Here is a 21301-nt window from a genome sequence, read left to right on the forward strand (position 1 = left end):
GCTTATCATTTTATTTTGTTATAGTTATTGTTTTCTACATAGTACATAAATTTATATGTGAATACAATATAATTGATAAACACATTATTTCATTCATTGTCTAATACAAGCGTGATATTAATTTTCAGCCAAAATATAAAAATGACTCTTTTATTCAGTGTTTCATTGTTAAGATCTACATGTATATGAAAACAATAGACATTTCACTTTGATAAAAAGTCACGTTATTGAGAAAATAAACAAATTATCATACACACTAATTTTAATAATAAATTAGATAAAATAATTGTCCGTGCATCGCACGGGTGAAAAACTAGTTATTGTAAAACTTTAGTTCAATGTGAAATGATGCACGGATCTGAAATCACATCATTTGCATCAAACGGTGTCTAATATGCTTGTTAATCTCATCTCAAATAGTCAACCTATAATAGGAACATTGACATTTAGTGATGTAAGTTGGCTTGTTTTGGGTTTTAGTCATATATTTTGTCAATATTTGGTTTTGATCCAATAACTTGGTTATACTCTCATACATTACTCATATAGCGAGAAGAAAACATATATTATACACATATAAAAATATATATATATAAAGAGAAACGACGTGTTTTTTACTCCTATTTTGAAATATTGGATATCATTTTGCTTTATACCTCCCCTTCGTTTTTGTTTAAATTTATTTGCTATGTAGGAGAACATCAATATCAAATAAATAACATTCGACATGATTAGTGGCTTTTGACTAAAAAATGATGAAATCAAGCATTGACAAGTTACAAGATTAAAACTCAAAATTGTAAAAATTACGATTTTTTCCAACTATAATCAACTTGGATAATTTTATTTTTAAAATTTTTGTGATATTATAGTTTTACATTTGACAGCATGCATAAATCAATATAAGATTCGGAAATGATATTTCCAACAAACGGGAATAATTCCTTAACTCTATTTACATTAAGATTCATTTTTTGGTCTTCCTTTTTGTTTTATTATTGCTATCATGCCTAATGTTATTATCTAGTAACTTTATATTCAGTCCATAAACAGCACAAAAACTCAACTCTCGTGTAAATGAATTGACAACAAGCCAAAAGAGACATTTATAAGTATCCCAGAACATTTTTCATCAGTGAATCAAACATCATACATTGTATTTATACATTAAATCCTACGAAATATATGTGAAACATTAGTAGCCGTAGGAGGAGTAACTCATGCAGTTGTATCTTGATCTAATATTCTGACTATTGTAACTTGATGGTTCTCCATAGTCAACAGCCTTTATCACCATTGCCTCGCGTCGTCCAATCTGTTCTTGTACAGCTCCGAATACTATCTCATTTGTCTCGCAGTTTTCATGCTCGTAATAAGTTTGGGGGATCGACATGTTATGTTTCTGATGATACTGGTGATGCTGCAGTTGCTGCATTTGATATGGTGGTTGCTGGCGGAAATCCCCGTTCCATCCATCGTGATGATAAGATTTGCTTTGCCTGAATTGTTGCCGAGCCTTTTCTGTGTCCTTAGTCATGAATGGGTAGCTTTTGCGCTGGTGTTGGATCTCTCGTCTCAATTGGTGGGGGCTCATCTTCTTGTGGGATCACGAAGCTTTCTTGCAAAGGCCAGGCGTTCCCATGTTTTGAAGGATGCCAATGCTGGTGCTGATGCTGGTGCTGCTGGCTGCATAGGGTGATAGGAAGGCTTTCTTCTGATACCAGAAAATAATCCGCCAAAGATTTCAAAGAAAGACGAGCCCGTGTTGGCAATTAGTCTTCCTAATGAAGTGAACAAGCCCTCATCTTGTTGTTCGTATTTGTTGTCTTCCAATGGAATCAACGGAGGCCGAATGGAGTTAGGAGGGGGCCTCTGATATGGAGCTGGCGGCATGTCTCTTACACAAGCCTTTGGATCCTTAAATAAAAATGATTGGGAAAGAGAGAGAATGGAATATCACTATATTATCAGAGTTGTAAAGAAATAAAATGGTTCTGATAATATTTAAATCACTTTCAAAATTATCGAACTCGAGCTGAACTTGAACATGTATGGAGATACTGAGAGACGTGTAAGACACTATCTATACAAAACCTACCACTTACATGTCATAGAGAACAAGTCCTACTACTTACATCGTCATGTGAAAGCATTGTGGAAATCCTACGTTGTAACAAGGCCAGCATGTAACCAAAGAAAACAGCCGCCGCAAGCACGGCTATGCCTGTAATGATACGTATTCATATCACAACATTTGATAAGCACCGAAGAAACGCAATATGAAGGAGATGATATAAATAGAAATTCCTTTCACCTAAATGTAGATTGCCTTCATACTGGGAAGAACAATCGTCTTCATGGAGATGGATCTCTCGGATCGCTTGGTTCCCTCTGTCTATTACCAAAAGGGAGCAGCTACTTCCTACGTAGACCAAATCAAAATCATTCGAAAACTTGGCATCTTCACTCGGCCCATCAACGTGCCCTCCTCCTCGGCTCAATTTCCCACCAGCAATTGTAACGACTCCTGCAAAAGATAACATTTAACTTCACACAAAATTCATGTGCTAAAGAATATTTAGAGCATTTATTCGGCTAATACTCTTGCTAACGGGATTATGGAGAAATGGCGCTAGAGTAATTCACCTGTGTCACTAATTTTGCGAATCGCCATGTTCATAGTATCTGCAACATATATATTCCCAGAGTCGTCCACTGTAAGCCCTTTTGGATGGTACATTCTTGCTTCCCTTAGCCTCCCATCTACATGGCCCGTGTAACCTTCCGGCGATCCGATAAGCAGCTTAGGTCTACTATCTGCAGCTCAAACATTTTTCTTGATGTGAAATTACATGGCACAGATTACTGATCTTGTTTCTTTTCCGAAGTTACCTAGTTTTTTCTCCTTCCATGTACAGTATTTGTAAGGGCTAAAGGTTTTACCAAAGCTTAAAATTATGCACTTGCCATCATTGTATCCCCTTTAACCCTGAATATTTCTTGACATCATAAAACAATATCCCGGTGATATACTGTAAAGTTTTTTTCGCAGGAAATGACCAGAAAATAATAACATACAGTCGGACAATCATTAAAAAAAATACACTCCCTAATCTGTTCGTACTAAATATAAAAAGAATTTGGCTTACATTTGAAGTTTGCGAACTTTACAAAAGTATGGCAGAGACTGAGGAACTTTTCTCTGTGACTTGTGCAAAATAATAAGCTTTGAACAGGTAAAGCTAAAACCCATTACAGTTGGAATCTAAAAGGGAATAAAGCACTTGAGTAGCCCACCATGAAGGAACTTGGTCATAGAAGAAAAGTATCAGAAACTAAAAAAATTTCTAGAGAAGAATCAAATCCCCACACAAAAAGATCTACTGTGCTCAAAAACGAAGTGTCGTGCATCCTCTGGTGCAAGATCAAACACCGGACCAGCGGCGACACTAACTTCATGTTTTGGGAAAGTAAAGCCATTAACATGGTTGAACCTAGGAAATTCCTCCAGTTCCTCTTGGCCGAAATACATTTTTCATACAATCTAATTGTAAGAAATCAAAATTTATACTCGAGGTGGGGGCTAACATCCCCCCGCCTCCCTCGACCAGCCCGAACCTGGTAATAAAATTCTAAGAAAACAAGGATAAAGCTGAACCAGTGACTGGCCAATATTTTCATTTAAGGACAAATGTTGGTGTCATTTTTTGTCCTAAGTACTCATAAAAGATATCAGATATTAGGAGTAATCTCCAAGGAAAGAATTCCATTAAAAATCAAAAGTGAAAAAACAAATAAAACCTGTTAGTTCAACTTCATGTCATAATGTCATATAGTTTCAAAGATCAAAACTTTATTGCAAATGTAGCTTAAATTAAACAACATCCTCCAAATTTTCAACATAGAATCCAACTATTATATCAAATCAAATGAACGAAAAGAAAGAGCAACTCACATCTAGATAAAGGAGCTGAGATCTTGTAAACATTGCTATTTTCAGAGTCCAGAACCAGAAGCTCCCCAAATGCCGACACCGCCACCGAATGTGGTTCGATCCCAAGCTTACTTCCATCGAACACAGTCTCGACAACATACCCACTTTCGAATTTCATCATAGAACGACTCGAAACGGCTGAAATCACAAAACCCATTAACCGATTGACAAAAAAAAAAAAACCAACAAAAAATGGTGGAAAAAGGTAATCTTGAAACATGGGTTTCTTTACACGATCTGTGTACCTGTCTTAGTGGTCGATTTTAGTGACCACAGCCACTTGAAGACGGCGGAAGCAACATTTGTGACAACCCCACCTACGATTCCTGCAACAACGCGTGTAAAGTAAGATTCAAGAAAGAAACAGAAACCAAGCTAGAAAATGCGCTCGTACGAGGATGTTTGGTACTGACTTGTAGCAGGTGATGCAGAAGCTGAAGAACACCCGACAAGAAGAGTCACGAGAATGGCTAGAAGAATTATCAAATTCTTGCACATTGTTGTTTGTCTTCCACCAAAAGGAACAGAGAATTCAAGAATTTACCTGTCTAAGCTCAACATTGTGTGCGTGAGTGAATTGAAGGATAAAGCAGAGATTAATGTATGGAGTTTCCCAACAATTAAATGCCAAGTTATCCTTTTCTAGTGGCAAATAACCATCACACTTTTCACAAGTAATAAATGAGTGTAACAGCTTGAGGCGACTATTTTAGCTTGTGGCGCACACATAAATGATGATTACTATGAATCATGACATTGATTATTAACGAGAAATTGGTTTCAATCTCGGCCGTCGATTTAATATTTTTAGTCTAGTTATATTTTTAGTACAGTGTATCACATTTCCACATGAAATGTACCACATTTTGTATGACATAGTACCACAATTTTGTGGGTAGCGAGTGAACCCAAAAAAATGTTTTGATTGGGGATTTTTCACCAACTCCAGATTATTAATTGATAAAATTTAATTCATAAAACTTTGTTATAATTTTAAATTATTATTTAGATAATTATAATAAAATTATATTATACATGTAATTTGCAGATATAATGTTTGAATTTTTTTAATAGATTAAATATTGTATTTATGAATAAATTATATAAAAAAACATTATCTATCTAAATGAATAGTATATTTTCTTACAAGCTAATTTGTATCACAAAGTCAGAATTTATATATAGTCTTACCGTTTTTTTTCGTTTTTTTTTTTCGAAACGGAGCGTTTTTGTCGAACTTCAAGTTTAAACATGATTAAGAGATGTTTTGGCGGTGAAAGTGAAGGGATCTGTGTGACGAAGGAAAGGGATTAAAGAAGAAAGATGGAACATTGATTTTAGTACTCCTTACTAAAATATTTAAAGCAGAGAACAGATGTCTGCTTTCTTTGTCTCCAGAGCAGTAAACAAACATCACAAATACCAAAACAAAAGGACAACCCGGGAAATTTAATATAACTGTCGAAAGTAACTGGAATTTCACACAAATGCTCGCTGTGGAGATATCAGCCAGACAGGCTTTATTTGGTAATGATAATGATTTCAGTGTATTTGGAGTCAAAGCAGGTTTATCATATACGTTTGATCTTTTGCCGATTTCCATATAGTGATATTGAGACTACTCAACCTCATAAATTAATTCGTGTGTAAAGTTTCCTCGAATAAAATTTAAAATCATATCGTATGCATTAATCATTTGCATGAAATACATAAAAATGTAAAAAAAAAGAACCAAAAAAAAAAAAAACAATTGTTGTTGACTTGGCAGTGTGTTTAGATCGTAACTGATCTAGCTACATAGCCGAATCTAACTCGCACAAAAAAAAAAAAACAATTGATCCGATCGATTACTAAATTAAATGAAATTAAGAAAATATTAGTGTAATACTAGCTAGTATCGTTTTGCATGTGCACATGCAATAAACTCTAACATAAATTTGAATATTTATGTGAAAACAACTTGTTTAATTTGATGTTTAATGCTTGTGGGGTGTTCATCTGAAGTTATTTTAAATAATTTAGAAGTAGTTTTGAAAGAAGTTGCAAGGTAAAATTTTGAAATTAATAAATTTAAATAAAATAACACAATGAACTTATAAGATATGGATATATTCGGTATATTTAAGATTAATTTTATCATCATAATTACCAAAAAAACTGACACTGAAAATAATACAAATTTTAGTTTTTGAATGTATGCATGTATATAATATTTTTTTTTTTTTGTGGAAAATTTAGAAGTTTGGAATAATCGTGCAATTAAAATATTTGAAATTATACAATAGCTCAAATGTTACATTTTAATCGTTCACTTTTATCGTTTTTCTACTATGGATAATTATTGTTTTCGAGTGATCTCTCTCAGTAATTGTGATCGTTACAATTAATGTGAATCGAACACGTGATATTATCTATTGTACCAATTATATGATCGAACACTTGTTACGTTATCAAAAATTATATACAGTGATAATAATAATTAATATTTACCTAAAATACATATAACTGTTGAAAAGTAGAATGACAAAGTAACTTAAGGGTAAACAAAGGCTTATATATTATTTCTTAGAGAGCCAATACCTATGTCAAATACCCCCTTATATTATAGGATAGAACAGATACAAATTACTTAAATTCATATTTCCATAGCCTTAAGCTAATTATTTTATTAACTATTCAGAATAATATATATATATATATATATATATATATATATATATATATATGTATATATATATAATGCCCATATTATTCTAACTTAATTACTCCAGATAAACCAGCCGATCGGCTCCCCATCCCCATCTTCTTGGTGGTGGTGGTGCTCCGCGGCGGGGAAAACGTATTCGAAATAGCTGCCGCCATTTTCGCTGACATCTTCCTCCTCAGCAGCCACCACGCAATCGGGATAATGACTGCTAGGGAAGTAGGAGTCACCGCTGTCTAGCAGCTGAGGGCCGTCATCGTCCACCACAGCGCTGCCATCGCTGCCGATGCTTTGCCGGTCTTCCACCTTCATAGTAAGCTGGAGACACGGTGGCTCGTCTGTCGGGACTGGATTCGATGCATGATGTGCCGGCGATTCTCCGGTGGGCTGTTCTTTGGCTTTTACCTTCTCCATCAAGGAAAGAACCTGCATGTATATTTTGAGGATTGTAGCTTGGTACATGGACATGCACTCAACTTAATCGACTACACACACATGTGATATGTATATATGGAAGCACGATTAAACAATTGAAGTGAAACAAAATGTCAACTAAAACCGATCACTTGTAGTTCATTTGACACTAAGGTTTCATGTTCGAAACTCGACTATTTGATCCCAGTCTTTTTTTTTTTTTTTTTTTTTGGGTTTTAGCTTTTCTTGAGGGTAGAACAATATTTAAATTTAACAAAATTAGGAGATTATAACAATTTTAATATTGAATTTAAGAAAAATCAGTTCTCGAATTCTCGAGACTAAGAAAAAGGTATATTTGCTTTTTAAGAGAATTGAAATTTCGTCTTTTTATATATAAATTAGTGGGGGTAGGATCGATGCTATTTCAATCCATGAAAGAATAAAATCTCAGGGGATGAGTCGATCTCGAAGAAAGGCATCTTATTCTTTGGACTCAGCCAAACATGTCCTTGTCAATTATGAAATCACGCTAATATAGCTATTTATGTAATTTTGGTCAAAGACTATAAAATTTAGTGACAAATATTCAAATTTTATATTATTAGACAAAATTAAATAAATGAAATTTCTTTCATTTGATGGTGACCACTTACTATGACTTACGACAGCAAATTAGCATGTCCAGCCTTCCTATCATTTTTTATACTTTGGGTAGAGAATTACAGTTTGATCTCTAATTCAAGCTTTAGGATCAAAAATATTATCAGTAAATCATATTCAGATCATGGTTTGATGTAATTTTTCCTTTCCCAAGACTTTTCTAAAATTTATAAATTTTTTAAAAAAATTTCTTACATGTCTAGGACCATCGCGAACCCTAACAGATAGGATCTGCAATAGTATCCACGACTATTTCGACAAACCATGAATCATAAATGATCGGGTTGACTCGAACTATATTTACAAAAATAATAATATTTTTGCAGATTTATAAAATCGATCGTATTCAGTTTGAAATGAAACTAAAGCTAGAAAAGATGGGATTCAACAAATTTACCTCAGCTTTGAGTTTGTCATTTTCCTTGAAAATGGATTCATAATCGGAGACGAGTGCATCGTAGGAGGATTTGAGCTGATCGAAATCCCTCTCAAGCTGTTTGGTCTTCCACCGCGCGCGGCGGTTCTGGAACCAAACCGCGACCTGCCGGGGCTGCAATCCCAGCTTCTTCGCCAGCTGAGTCTTCCGCTCCGGCTCCAGTTTGTTCTCAACCTCGAAGCTCTTCTCCAGCGAGTGCACCTGCTCAGGAGTCAGCCGGCGCTTCTTCTCCGGCAACTGCTCATCGTAATATTCTTCGTCATAAAGCTCCTCCGCCGTGCTGAAAAATGGACGCCTCCTCGAGGTTTCCTCCATGTTAATCACTGATCTTCCTCCTAGTATGGATCGAAAACTAGTGTAAACACGCGCGAAAGGATAACATGGGAATCAAGAGGAGAAAACTTATGATTGAATTTGTACCTCGGAAAAAGGAGTCACCGTTTCCAAGAAAAAGCATGTTGTCGTTGCACGAGGGGTCAAAGAAAATACGACCAGATTCCATTTTCTTTCTCAGATCTCCGGCGATCTAACACAACGTCGTCCTGCTCAATATATTCACACACACACAAAGTTTCCCGGAGAGAATTTAAGATATATATACAGATAATATATATGATACGATTTCTATTCGGAGATTTGGAGAGTATTATTTGGAGTATGTTAGAATAACATTAGTTTGTGGCGGAAGAAGCTGGTGCTCCACAGTAACCTCGCCGGAGTCTCCAACAGGCAGATGCAAAATCCCATCATGCGAAGCAGAAATTTTCCCAGATCCGGTGGGGAGAAGAACCGATATTGGATTACGATCAACGGCGGAGGAAATGGATCCGAACCAGAGATTCCGGAGAGGGGTAATTAGGTATTATATTCTCTCTCACTATGTCTCTTCGGTGCTAAAGTTCTATGGGATGAGGCTGCGGAGTTTTATACTGGTTTTTATGTCGTAAAATTACTATTTTAGGCAAGTAGACTTTGGGGTATAGTGTGTCGTAGTGTAATGATTAGTGAGGGCTTGATTGGAAATTCAGGGGTAGATCATGGGTTTGGTTAAGTGAGGTTGACTAACTTGCGCCAGGGTGTGTGAGGCGGAAGGTAGTGCTTACGTGGATAGGATCCGGACCGTTGGAAAATATCAGCGAAATGCATAACGTGACAGCGCCAGATCAGTATTGAAAGAAAAAAAATTCTTAAAAAGTGTTCCCATGCTCTGCTGTCGGGGAATTGTCGGTCGCCATTTAAGTTCCACCACATCCATTATCGATTCGCACAATCACCAATTTTTCTTTCTTAAAAAAACATTAAATATATATTTGTTTAATAAATATTTTTATTTCACCACTAAAAATATCTCTTTTTGCCAGCTTTAATTTATAGATATACATTTTTTTGCATGATCGAACTCGATTCTATTTTTAATGAGTTCGAATCAAGTTCAATTATATGTTTGACTAGCTCGAAAACGAGTCTGCTTCACGAGTCGAGCTCGAACCAAACTCGTTAAACATGATAAACGAGCTATTCACGAGTTTAGTACTTTTCAAAATGAGTCAGCTCAACTTTGATGTCATTCGACTCGATTTGATTCGTTTACGTCCATGCATGTTCGTAGATGAGCACGGAAGGACATAGATTTATCATAACTCATAAATAGCAATATAGAAACTCGATTGGATCCGATTCAAAAGAGTTTCCGTCGCAAACATTTGACCAGTGGGGGATAATATATAAAATAATACTTTATAAAATTTGCCACTCCATGGAGGAAGCATTAACTTTGGGTTGTTAAAAGTTGCGACCAATTGAATTTGGGTGATTATTTAATTTAATATAAAGTATTTTGTAGTGAGTGCATGGCACTGTTCCTACATTGTCTTGAAACATGAAGATTCATCATCCAGCACTAGCAGAGTTGCACATATGGGAATCCAACTTTCTTTCTTTTTGTGGTGCTTTGAAATGGATCAACATAAATAAATAAGACTACGAATTTTAATTTAGTGGAAATTAACAGTACCAACTTGCCTAATTCTACGTGAAAACTACAATAAATGTAAATTTCTTGTCTGTTCTTTTCAACTCTCTGAACTTGCGAAATCGAAAATAATAATTTCTATATCCAATTTGAGTCCATTCATGTTGTTACTTCTAATTTAGTTATTTGTGTAATAGAAATGCATTCGAAATCATATATTTTAAACGACTCGATCCAAAAACGTCTCAAGTGTTGCCGAGACAAGAAAAATCATCGAAGTAATAGAAGATTAAAGAAGAACACAATTCTTATTTAAAGAACGTTTACACAACTTTTAGGTTATGTTTGGATAAATACTTATAAAACATTTTTATACAAGTGTCTTTACAAATTTTTATAAAATGTTTTCAAAATTGTTGTAAATTTGTACTAGAATTTGTCTAATGGATTCTTTGTAGACTGATTCACGTAAACATTAGATGTTGAGAAATTTTATTAACTCAAATACCCACTTTATTTTAAATTTTTCTCCGATTTTATATAATTTTGATATGTTGTTCATCAATCATGTTGACTTCTGCATTCAGCATTAATGTGATGGTGGCGCTCCCGTGATAAATAATATCAAAATTTTAATATAAAATCCAAGTAAATTAGGAATAATATTAGGCTTTCAAATACATTTTATTATAAAAATTTATTAAAATGGTCTTTTTAAAAAATAGTGAAATTTTATTTAATGCATATTTAAAATATATTAATGTTTTCAACCCATTCGATCCAGTGTTTAGGGAAATATTCCCATTATCTCAAAATCACCCAAACATTTGGATAGTTTTGTTGGGGGAAAAAGTAATATTTCTTTAAATTAAAATCACTACTTTAGAACGAAGAGGGAAAAAAAATTGTTCTTGGTTGGAATAATTAAAATGTTGCTAATCCCACTACTGCCCTGTTCATGTGGTAGACTCCTGCGGACAATATAGGTCACACGTGCAATATATTTCAATTAATATTTTTTTCCCCTCCAATTTGGATTGCTTGCTTGGATTTTATATTAAAATATTTGATAAGCTTGTATGATTTGTAAAATTTATTCATTATTTTAAAATATTTTAGAATATTTTAGCTATAATAATAATAATTTGCAAGGAAATTTATAAATTGGGCTTCTTATTATAAAATATTTAAGTTTTGGTAAATTTTTGGTAAAAACTTGTGTGAGACGGTCTCATATGTCGTATTTTATGAGACAGATCTCTTATTTGGTAATCAATGAAAAAATATTACTTTTTATGCTAAGAGTATTATTTTTATTGTGAATATCGGTAGGGTTGAGCTGTTTCACAGATAAAGATTCGTGAGACCTACTCACAAGATACTTACTCCCAATTTTTTATTAGTCTATCACATAAAATCTTGAGTATCGTACATATTTATTTTTGAAACGGGTCAATCTTTTCATATTTATAATTAAAAATAATATTTTTTTTATTTGTGACTAAATAAAATATATGTATCAGATTTGTGATCGTCTCACATATTTTTTTTTTTATAAAATCTTTATTATATAATTTACGTAACTTGTTATCGGTTATCCCAAAAGGATATATGGCCAACCCCAAGAATCTTTTTAGGCAAAAAGATGACTGATAAAGCATTATTAATCTTATTCATTGGGACAACCCATTATGTTTTTGTCTTTAACCCTTTATTTTGTACCCTACCGAAGCCATTACAATTTGCTAATATTTAATTTTAACAATATATATTTTTTAAAAAAAGTATTTCTCAGCATTTATAATTACCGATTAAAATTTTCCGACACATGCCCATTTTAGTAAATAAGGGAAATGGAGAAATTGATGTTGGGAGTTTAAATTGATTTTAGTCCTAAATAAAATTATATGTTATTAATTCAATAAATTTGCTTCTCGTGCAGTTTTGGTCTTTTTTGCCTTAACAATGAGATCTGTTCACGATATCAAATGGCAAATGCATATGGTACTGTATCATATCGAAAATTACATAATATTGTACGGACAATTACGATCTTAAAAATATTTATACTGAAATCATATCGAAAATGATTTTGTACGCATCTTTTTTCGAGAACCATCTAAAGTTCCAACTAAAAAGTGAAACAATTTTTCATTATCTCAATTGAAGTAACATGCCTCCCCATGTTGGGAGGCTTATATAATTAGTATACTGATTATATTGAAATGTTGTGATATATCGAGATTTTGCTATGATATTGATATATAATTTATAGGTTGAATTTTTTTTTTCCTCTAATAGATCATTCTCTCATTTACGTCAAATACACTTCTTGCATTCTTATATAATATTCACGTTAATTGTAATGAATTTTCAAATTCACTCAGTAACGATATTATTTAAAATTCATTCTATTTTGTGTAGTTACTGTGTAAATAAGTAAATTATGAATTAAAGATTAGATATATTGTTTCGTTGTTAATATTAAAATTATAATCGAAATTCTTGTAATTCAAATTCATTTCCTCACGTACCTCCTCAAAAATGAACAAGGCCGTGACAAAAAATTTAAGATGCGTGCACATTTGAACTAGTACATGCAAGTGCATGCCCGGCCTAATTTGACTAATTACATTTGCACATTTCTTTTAGTTGAAGTGACCCACATGTTTTTCATCTTTTTTAAATGATAGAATAGAAGGCTATTTATATAATATAATTTTCAATCATAAAATTTATAAATTTTTTTATAAAAAAAATCAAGAAAATGGTGAAAATACATTGGGTGAACTACACCCGATGAAGAACCACATCCGATGACAGTAGCGGGGTCAGAAATATGGCTCTATCCGGGCTAGAATTTTAAACTCTAGAATCTTTTAGTATTTTAAATTGATCTACCAGGCTTAATATCTATTATTCCAAAAGTATAAATATAATTTTTTTTAAAAAAATTTGGTAGCCTGGGTACAAGGGCATGTGTCTCCGCTGCTGCCCGATGAAGTAGAACAATTCCTTTCTCTGTTCTTTTTTTATGCACCACGAAACTCGGTAATTAAGGTTAAAGATAAATTTTTTAAATATAGATCGAGTCAATAAAAACGCGAATATATTTTGAAATATCTGCATGAGAATCAAATATTTATTTAAAATGTATAAAAGCACAATTGGTGCGTGAAAAAAAAAAGTCGTTTATTATGTTTAAAACGACGTTTCAGATCAGCGGACGAGTTGCTTTGTGTATGTGTTGTCTGTGTTTTCAATTCCTTATTTGCTAAGTTAAGATAAGGTATCTTTTTGAATTGGGAGTGGGATTTGAAAGTTTTTCAAATATTTCTGTAGTTGGACTCGTAGCTTTACACAAAAGTGAGATTGGATTCATACTCCGTCAACTAAACCCTAATGGGGAAGGTGCGCACGGCAGGTTTAGAATTTTTTTTTTTTTTTTTTTCGAGTTGGAAAATCGGGTAAATATCGAATTGAATTGGGTTTCTGATAGTTGATATATAAAGTACCGGAATTAATCTGTATCTTTGAGCTCGACTCTTCGATCGTTGTTTTTTTTAATATTCATTAATGTTAGTTGTCTCTCAACGGTTGTAAACTTCACGTTTCAGATGTTCATTATTGAGCGTGGGAGATATGTGCTAGTTGTCTCACATCAGTTGGATAAAATCTCTGAGAGTTGCATACATGACTTGAAGAATCCTCCCTCCTTAACCTAGTTTTTTTTTTAATTTCCATTATAAATTCTTAGAGTCGATGGTGATGCTCCAAGGGCCAACCATGCATGTGACGTAAGAGGAGGTTTTAAAATTGAAATCTAATGTTGTATTTTGCTTCTCTACGGACAGAAACTCTTATTTATAACTTAACCTTGTGTTTTTAAAATACTAGCGTCATTAGACATGCGATGCTTTTATATACATTTATTTTTTTGTATCTTTCTTTATTGTATAACTGGGGATGGATCGAGCAAATCAAGAGTAAAAGGGGGGATATATGAGTCGTGTTGTTATGTTATAAACTCAAGAGGTGTATCATCTCAAAAAATTTGTCTATCGGATAATCGATGTAACCTTTTAGAGTTTAGAACTTACATTTTATTAGTTTGATGTGGAACATTTGTAACATTGTTCGATCCCTTGAGAAACTGACATCCGTGACGACCCACTCTAGACTGCCTTGACTAACTTTTTCCAATGGTATCCCTTTCTAGATCGCCCCTTCCACTACATCGACTCTCAACGAGAAAACTAATGTTATGTTAGGTTATAAATCTAATAGGAGTATCATCATCCAAAAAACTTGTCTATTGAGTGGTGTAATCTTCTCGAATTTATAAATAACTCTTTATAAACGTAATATGATCATGACATTTGCATCATGAATTTAAATTTATACATTAAAATATATAATCGAGCTTCTTCTTTTTTTGTGAATCAAGTGTAAGTGATGTTTGTTACACCCGAAACTTCATTCAAAATTTTAAGATATTGGTGTCAGATGAACTATAATTTTGAATCCGTCCCTCTCCAGAAAGCACCTGAGAAGGATCAAGGAACAATGCTTACTTTTGTGGGTTGGCAAGGAGTGCTGCCTTCTTTCCCTTTAATATATATATATATATATATATATATATATATATATATATATGTATGTATGTATGTATATATATATATATGTATGTATATATATATATATATATATATGTATGTATATATGCTTTGCCCAGCCAGCAACGTTTTCTTGTTTTTGCTTTGTCATGTCACTTTCTATACGACCTATAATTTAACTTATATTCTCGATAAATATTCACCAGTAGTTTTTAGTATATTATATATGATGCTGATAAGTCGAATGGAGTCCGATTGTGTAACGATGGATTCTTATATTTTAATTAGCGATTACTAAATTATTATATTATAAATAAAAGAAAACAAAATTTGCTTCCTAAGTTGGCCAAAAGAAGGTTTTAGTAACCTAATTCGTCGTACGCAGATCAAAAACTTGGTTTTTTTTTTTTTAGACTTTTTTTCATCGAAACATTGACATGATACTGAATATTGCAGACATAATCAATGAAAAATGACTAAAATCGCACTACGTCGAATGATCAAAGTAGTTGTGTTGATTGCCCGCCACGTTGAAGCGATTTGATTGAACATGGAGCAAATTGTCTGACTGTTAATTAGTATTTAGTTCTAGGTTAATAGAGAGAATTTATAATATTTTATGATAAGATAAGTCTTGGGGGACACTAGTAATTAAATGGCAAAAACTTGTGTGAGACGGTCTCACGGATCGTATTTGTGAGACGGATCTCTTTTCTGGATCACCCATGAAAAAGTATTACTTTTTTATGGTAAGAGTATTACTTTTTATTGTGAATATGGGTAGGGTTGACCCGTCTCACAGATTATGACCCGTGAGACGGTCTCACATGAGACTCACTCTAATTAAATTTCCTAGTCTTGCAATAAACATGTTTTTAATGAAAATTTGTATCGAATAGATGTGCCCACCAATTGCATAAATGGACAAATTCTGTATCGATTGAAATTTATTATAGTTTTATTGTTAATAATGAAACAACAGAACAAATCATAAATCTATATCTTACTTATCTATACATTAGTTACAAAAGTAGAATAAAATTCAAATGACTATTTATTGAATAAATTTGAAATGCGTCATAATTAACATAAAACGATATGAATATGAAATAAGTGGATTTGAAGTTTATGGTTTCAGCACTTCTCTTAAATAACAAAAATAAATTTGAAATTCATGGATTCAAATGCAATCTAAAATAATTCTTCCGAAAATTTGAAAATTTTCTTATCCTTTGAACTAAAGATGTTGATTGGAATAACCGATCGCCCAAAAAAGTATATCAAAGAGTATGGAGTGAGATCCAAAGGTTCTCTACTAACGAGCCTCGTATGATATTATTATAAGCGAATGGTACGATCTGGGATCGATTTTACATTCTTAGTCAACTAATTTGTGATTTTTTTGTTATAGTTATTTTTCATCGGAAGGTTGACGTGAAACTGAAAAATGATGACGTTACACCTCAAAACGATGATGTGTTATCGAAAATTGCTGATTTGCTTGATGTCACGTCAAATTAAAAATGACTATAATTGAAAGGAAAAAAAAAGTTAATGAATGAAAAATATACAAGTTATATGTCAATAATATAATTTCTACGTAATCATTCCAAGAAGCCCATACTTCAATTTAAAGAACAAAAATTGGGCTAACAGTCTAATGCTTAAATCACAGCCCACTAGGATTGAATTAGATTTTTCGCGGTGCGTTTGGGTCAGCGACCGATTTGAATTTTTAAAAAATATCCTAAGTTCGATTGATTTTCACGGGATCGTGAGATGAAATGATAAATTGAAAAATAATTATAAATTATTTAATTTTTCCTTTATTTTTATAAAACAATATAATAAAAATATTGAATTTTATCATTCGTCTCGAACATTACATTCGTTTTGTGAAAATCCTTCAAAGATTTCATTAGGCAATTTGATTCCTAACAGAATTCCAATGCTTATAGAAGGTATAGTTTGGTATACTGGAATAAGAAATAGATTCATAAATAATCATCATTATCTCACGTTTGATATCTTTTTAGAAAGATCATGATATTTTATACAATGATAAAATATCTCTTTTATGAGATGTGATAATTTTAATTTAATGATAAAAAAACATCACAAATGACTTAACTGTCCTCAATATATAAAAAATCCTAAACCCTATCAAATATTTTTTATTTATTTTTATATATTATCAAAATAATGATGTTTTGAACTCGAGATAATTATATAAATGATTTTTATAAATATTTAAAGTTTCCTCTTGTAAAAAGTTCATGCCATTCGACCTTAATATAAATTAAAATTAAATAAATATTTTTAGTTATTTTTATATGTTATATAATATGATAATTTATACCTTAATATAAATTAAAATTAAATAAATATTTTTATTTATTTTTATAAGTTATATAATATAATAATTATATAAATGAACTTGAGATAATTATATAAATGATTTTTATAATCTCAATAAAATTATTAGTTTCACTCGATTAACCTTAAAAATTGATATTTGTCTTGATTCACAAAATCAAGGGCTCAATTATCATATTTATATAATATACAAAATTAGGTAAAAATAAATAAATCATGCAAGCACTGTCGACGCATGAACAGATAAGAAATATGAACTTAAGCAACAACTTTGAAATTATAATGTAGGACCGAGTGCTTACCGCTTTACCAAAAGTTATAGCTAGTGGTAATGGTGCAACTCAAATCTTTTAAACCGCACAGCAGCACAAGCACCATGGTTCGATCGCTTCTACCAAGCAAGGACAATTATTGCACCCAACATATAATATTTATTATGATAAGGTTAATTTTGTCATTACAATCTAATATATAAATTTAATCACTCTTATTAAAATCATACCAAGCAGTAAATATAATATCATACTTCTTATTTATCTTTAACTTATCCTTATATTATATATCATATGTTTATCTTATCATGTGTACCAAACTATGCCTATTATGTCTATATATAGCCAAGACTATGACATAATTTGCATGAACTTTTCGGTGAAGAAATTTGCGAGTGGATACATATTTTGGTGAACATATGCTACATCATGAAGACTTGCCATAAAATAATCCCACCACGCAAAAATAATCCTGCAACCGTTAACTCCCAGCTTCAGCCACCGCCACGGCCACCGCCACCCGCGACACCAGAAACTCCACATACGGATTCGTCGTCGGAGATCATGAGAAAGTTGGATGAGATTGACGACTTCTTCGAATTCAAGTCTCCGGCTATCTGGCAATATCCACCACCTGAGGAAGAACAACAAAAAACGACATCAGAAGAGGTCCACGATGATTGCTACGAGTATTTTTCGAAGTCGGAGGTTGTCAGAATCTTAGCTTTATTCGATTTGATGAGTGATTGTAAGGGATACAAGGATTAAAATCAAGTTCACCGCATCATTATTTCTGTTTCTTACGGATAATTATTTCAACAAATTCATTGCAATCTGTTACTATTATTATTACTGAAGAACATCACATATCAACCATCTTCATTATTTTGAGTTTTTTCCCAATTTTTTGAAGAACTTAATTCATATGATTTATAATAGGGATAATTACATTATTTTTTGTTATGTAATACGCAATTTTTTCACTTTAATTTTGGTCGTGTTAATAATAAATTTATATTTTTAGTCATTAACTTATCTGTATTTTTTTAAAAAAATTGGTTATGTTAATGTCAATTTACATTTTTAGTCCTATAACTTGTATGTATTTTTCTGTTTTGGTTCTGTTAACAGTGAATTTGTGTTTTTAATTTTGTAATTAGTATTTTTTTTTCCATTTTGGTCCTCTTTGACGGACGTGGATGTCGACATAGATTTTTGGAATAAAACTTCTATCCATGTCGTGATTTTTTTAAAATATTATTTTGAAAGAAAATCTATGGAATCCAGTTAAAAAGAGGATCAAAACGAAAAAAACATGTAAGTTATAGGACTACAATTGCATATGCACCATTAACAAGACCAAAAATATAATAAACATGCAAGTTACAAGACTAAAAATACAAATTTATCTTAACATAACAAAAAAAAAAATCATTCAAATTACAAGAATAAAATATAAATTCATTGTTAACATATCAAAAATCTTCAATATTTGAGTTTTTGCCTAATTTTTTATAGCACTTAATTCATTTGATTAATAATATACCATGTCAGTTTCAAATTTTAAAATATAAAAATATATAATAATTATATATTTATATTGTATTATTATAAGAAAAAGCCGAATGGGCTAAATTAAAATGAGTAAGTCTCTTGTGAGACGGTCTCACGAATTTTTATCCGTGAGACAGGGTCAACCCTACCGATATTCACAATAAAAAGTAACACCCTTAGCATAAAAATTAATAATTTTTCACGGATAACCCAAATAAGATATATATCTCACAAAATACGACGTGTGTGACCGTCTCATACAAGTTTTTGCCATTAATAATTTCAATTAATTAATAAAATAAATATTTTTGAAAAACTTATATATATCTATAATCTCTTCAATATCATAAATTAATAATAATTTTTTAAAATTATACACGTAATATGACAACTTATTAAACCATGATTCTGATATATTTGTTTTTCTTAAAATTTAAATTTTGGTGGATTCATCTCTAACTTTTTTTTATTACATCTAAAAGTTCTGATATTTGTAATTGTGAAGATTATTGTTGTCTCATTTCGCATAATTAGTTCTAGAGTTACCTGTACTAACATTAAATACATTTTATTTTATTTTATTTATTTTTTAATTATTAAAATTATACTAATCGTATATTTTTACAAATATACATAATTAGATTTAATTGGAACAAGAAATAATTAATTTGAAATAATTAATTTATCAATTAATTTAATATTATCTTACAAATAAAATTTCACGGTTCTAAATTATGCCTGCAGATACTGTGAGCAAACCACCGATAGAAACGAATGGCCAGATTTCAGCCTCAGCAAAATCCAACAATGGCGACGCTCTCCTCCCTCCAAACAAACACCAATTCTTCGTCGAATCGAATCTACGCCATATCCTGCAAGCCCCTTTCACCATCTTTTCTCTGGAGAGCTCCGCGCACCCGGCGCAAACCCAGTGGCGGTTTATTGTTTATTCGCGCCTACATGGAGGAATCCGCCTCCATTTCTGGTTTCGTCAGCAAATTAATCGGCGCACTTCCGGTGGTTGGGCTACTCGCCAGAATCGTCAGTGATGAAGGAGGCGTGGGAGGAGATCTCATGGATTTTGCTGAGTTCAGAAGGAGAGTGGGGAAGAAGTGTTCGGTGAATGATTCCAGAGCTTTCTATGACTTCCAGGATCGACACGGGAAGGTACTTTGTTCCTAACTCCGTTTTCGGGTTTTGGTTTCACTTGATTTTATGGTGAAAAAAACAGGAGAAATTGAGGTGGGATTGGTTTAGACAGGGGAGCCTCTGAATGTACTGATGTGCTGCTGGCTAGCTGCGGTTGGCGCTGGTTTGCTCAAATCTGAAGAAATACTGGAAGGAGTAGCCAGGCTTCGGATTTCGGATGATATCGAATTCGAAGAGGAAAATTTCATCGCGATGATGAATCAAGCAAGAGAGGTTAGTATTCTGTTGTTATTTCATTAGTTTGAATCGAAAGTTATGATTTGAATATTATGTTTAGACTTCAAATCAATATGAAGTTTGAATCTTTTCCCTTCTAAGGGATTGGTTGTGTTCACTTGCAGAGGCGAGCGAAGTCGAGCGGCCTCCTTGTCCCCGCAATTCCTATGGAAATTCGAGCAGAGAAAGCTGTAGAAGCCATTTACGTCTGTTGCTTAAGGGGAGATCCTATAGAAGAAGAGGACGTAGCAGATCTATCTATAATCCTCAATGCTGTCTTCCCCACCGTGGGGCAGCGAGAGATGGATAGAATTGTGAAAGAGAAGGTCAAAAGACTCGCGGAAGGAACCGATGAAATCAATGTTCCAGAGGCTAAGCCATTACCAAAAGAAGCTGCGCAGCTGCAAATGAAGGACTTGCAGTTTCTAAGAGAAGGGGCAGATACGACTTAAGGGCTTGTGTTCACTGAATTCGATGTTATTGCCAAAATATTTTGGAAATGAATGTAATCTTGCGGATGAATAACTCGAAAATGGAGCTTAGAATGAGGGGAAAAAACTGTGTTTCTGCAGAATTAAGAGTTTCGATTCTTAGATATTTGATACTCAATGGCCCAAAATATTTTCATCGGGTCGTATTTTGTGAGATGACTCTCTTATTTTGTCATCCATGAAAAATTATTACTTTTTATGATAAGAGTATTACTTTTTATTGTGAATATTAGTAAGGTTGATCCGTCTCACAGGGAAAGTATCATGCCAACACTGAGAATGACGAAAGGATATTGCAAAGTCCGGCAGGTTTATGAACAATTGGAAGGGGATGCACTTAGTAGATACTTGGAATGAAGAACGTATGATTTATGATTATCCATA

The 21301-nt window shown here is 32.6% G+C and overlaps 2 protein-coding genes and 1 pseudogene across 2 annotated transcripts; 1 reads left to right on the forward strand and 2 right to left on the reverse strand.

The window, feature by feature from the left end:
• Nucleotides 1-1057: 1057 nt before the first annotated feature.
• LOC140841538 (uncharacterized) lies at nucleotides 1058-4665 on the reverse strand (annotated as a pseudogene).
• A 1799-nt stretch (nucleotides 4666-6464) lies between these two features.
• Nucleotides 6465-9116, reverse strand: LOC140841539 (homeobox-leucine zipper protein HAT5-like). The gene is made up of 3 exons (XM_073209039.1): nucleotides 8632-9116; nucleotides 8173-8546; nucleotides 6465-7124 (listed from the first exon to the last, which is right to left on the reverse strand). Exons 1-3 carry the CDS (start codon nucleotides 8711-8713, stop codon nucleotides 6753-6755), a joined length of 828 nt encoding a protein of 275 aa, XP_073065140.1. The 5' UTR covers nucleotides 8714-9116; the 3' UTR covers nucleotides 6465-6752.
• Nucleotides 9117-19740: 10624 nt separating this feature from the next.
• Nucleotides 19741-21021, forward strand: LOC140840516 (photosystem I assembly factor PSA3, chloroplastic). The gene is made up of 3 exons (XM_073207700.1): nucleotides 19741-20168; nucleotides 20259-20423; nucleotides 20552-21021. Exons 1-3 carry the CDS (start codon nucleotides 19776-19778, stop codon nucleotides 20876-20878), a joined length of 885 nt encoding a protein of 294 aa, XP_073063801.1. The 5' UTR covers nucleotides 19741-19775; the 3' UTR covers nucleotides 20879-21021.
• The last annotated feature ends 280 nt before the right edge of the window (nucleotides 21022-21301 follow it).

This window comes from Primulina eburnea, chromosome 9 (genome assembly GCF_022965805.1).
Source record: "Primulina eburnea isolate SZY01 chromosome 9, ASM2296580v1, whole genome shotgun sequence".
In the NCBI taxonomy this organism is placed as follows: domain Eukaryota; kingdom Viridiplantae; phylum Streptophyta; class Magnoliopsida; order Lamiales; family Gesneriaceae; genus Primulina; species Primulina eburnea.

Bases quoted from the DNA above. Each gene is read 5' to 3' on its own strand.
- LOC140841539 (XM_073209039.1), bottom strand. From the start codon at position 8,713: ATGGAATCTGGTCGTATTTTCTTTGACCCCTCGTGCAACGACAACATG. The intron at 8,547-8,631 runs GTACAAATTCAA...GATCCATACTAG, and splicing joins CGGTGACTCCTTTTTCCGAG to GAGGAAGATCAGTGATTAAC. The intron at 7,125-8,172 runs GTAAATTTGTTG...ATATACATGCAG, and splicing joins ATGACAAACTCAAAGCTGAG to GTTCTTTCCTTGATGGAGAA.
- LOC140840516 (XM_073207700.1), top strand. From the start codon at position 19,776: ATGGCCAGATTTCAGCCTCAGCAAAATCCAACAATGGCGACGCTCTCC. The intron at 20,169-20,258 runs GTACTTTGTTCC...GGATTGGTTTAG, and splicing joins TCCAGGATCGACACGGGAAG to ACAGGGGAGCCTCTGAATGT. The intron at 20,424-20,551 runs GTTAGTATTCTG...GTTCACTTGCAG, and splicing joins TGATGAATCAAGCAAGAGAG to AGGCGAGCGAAGTCGAGCGG.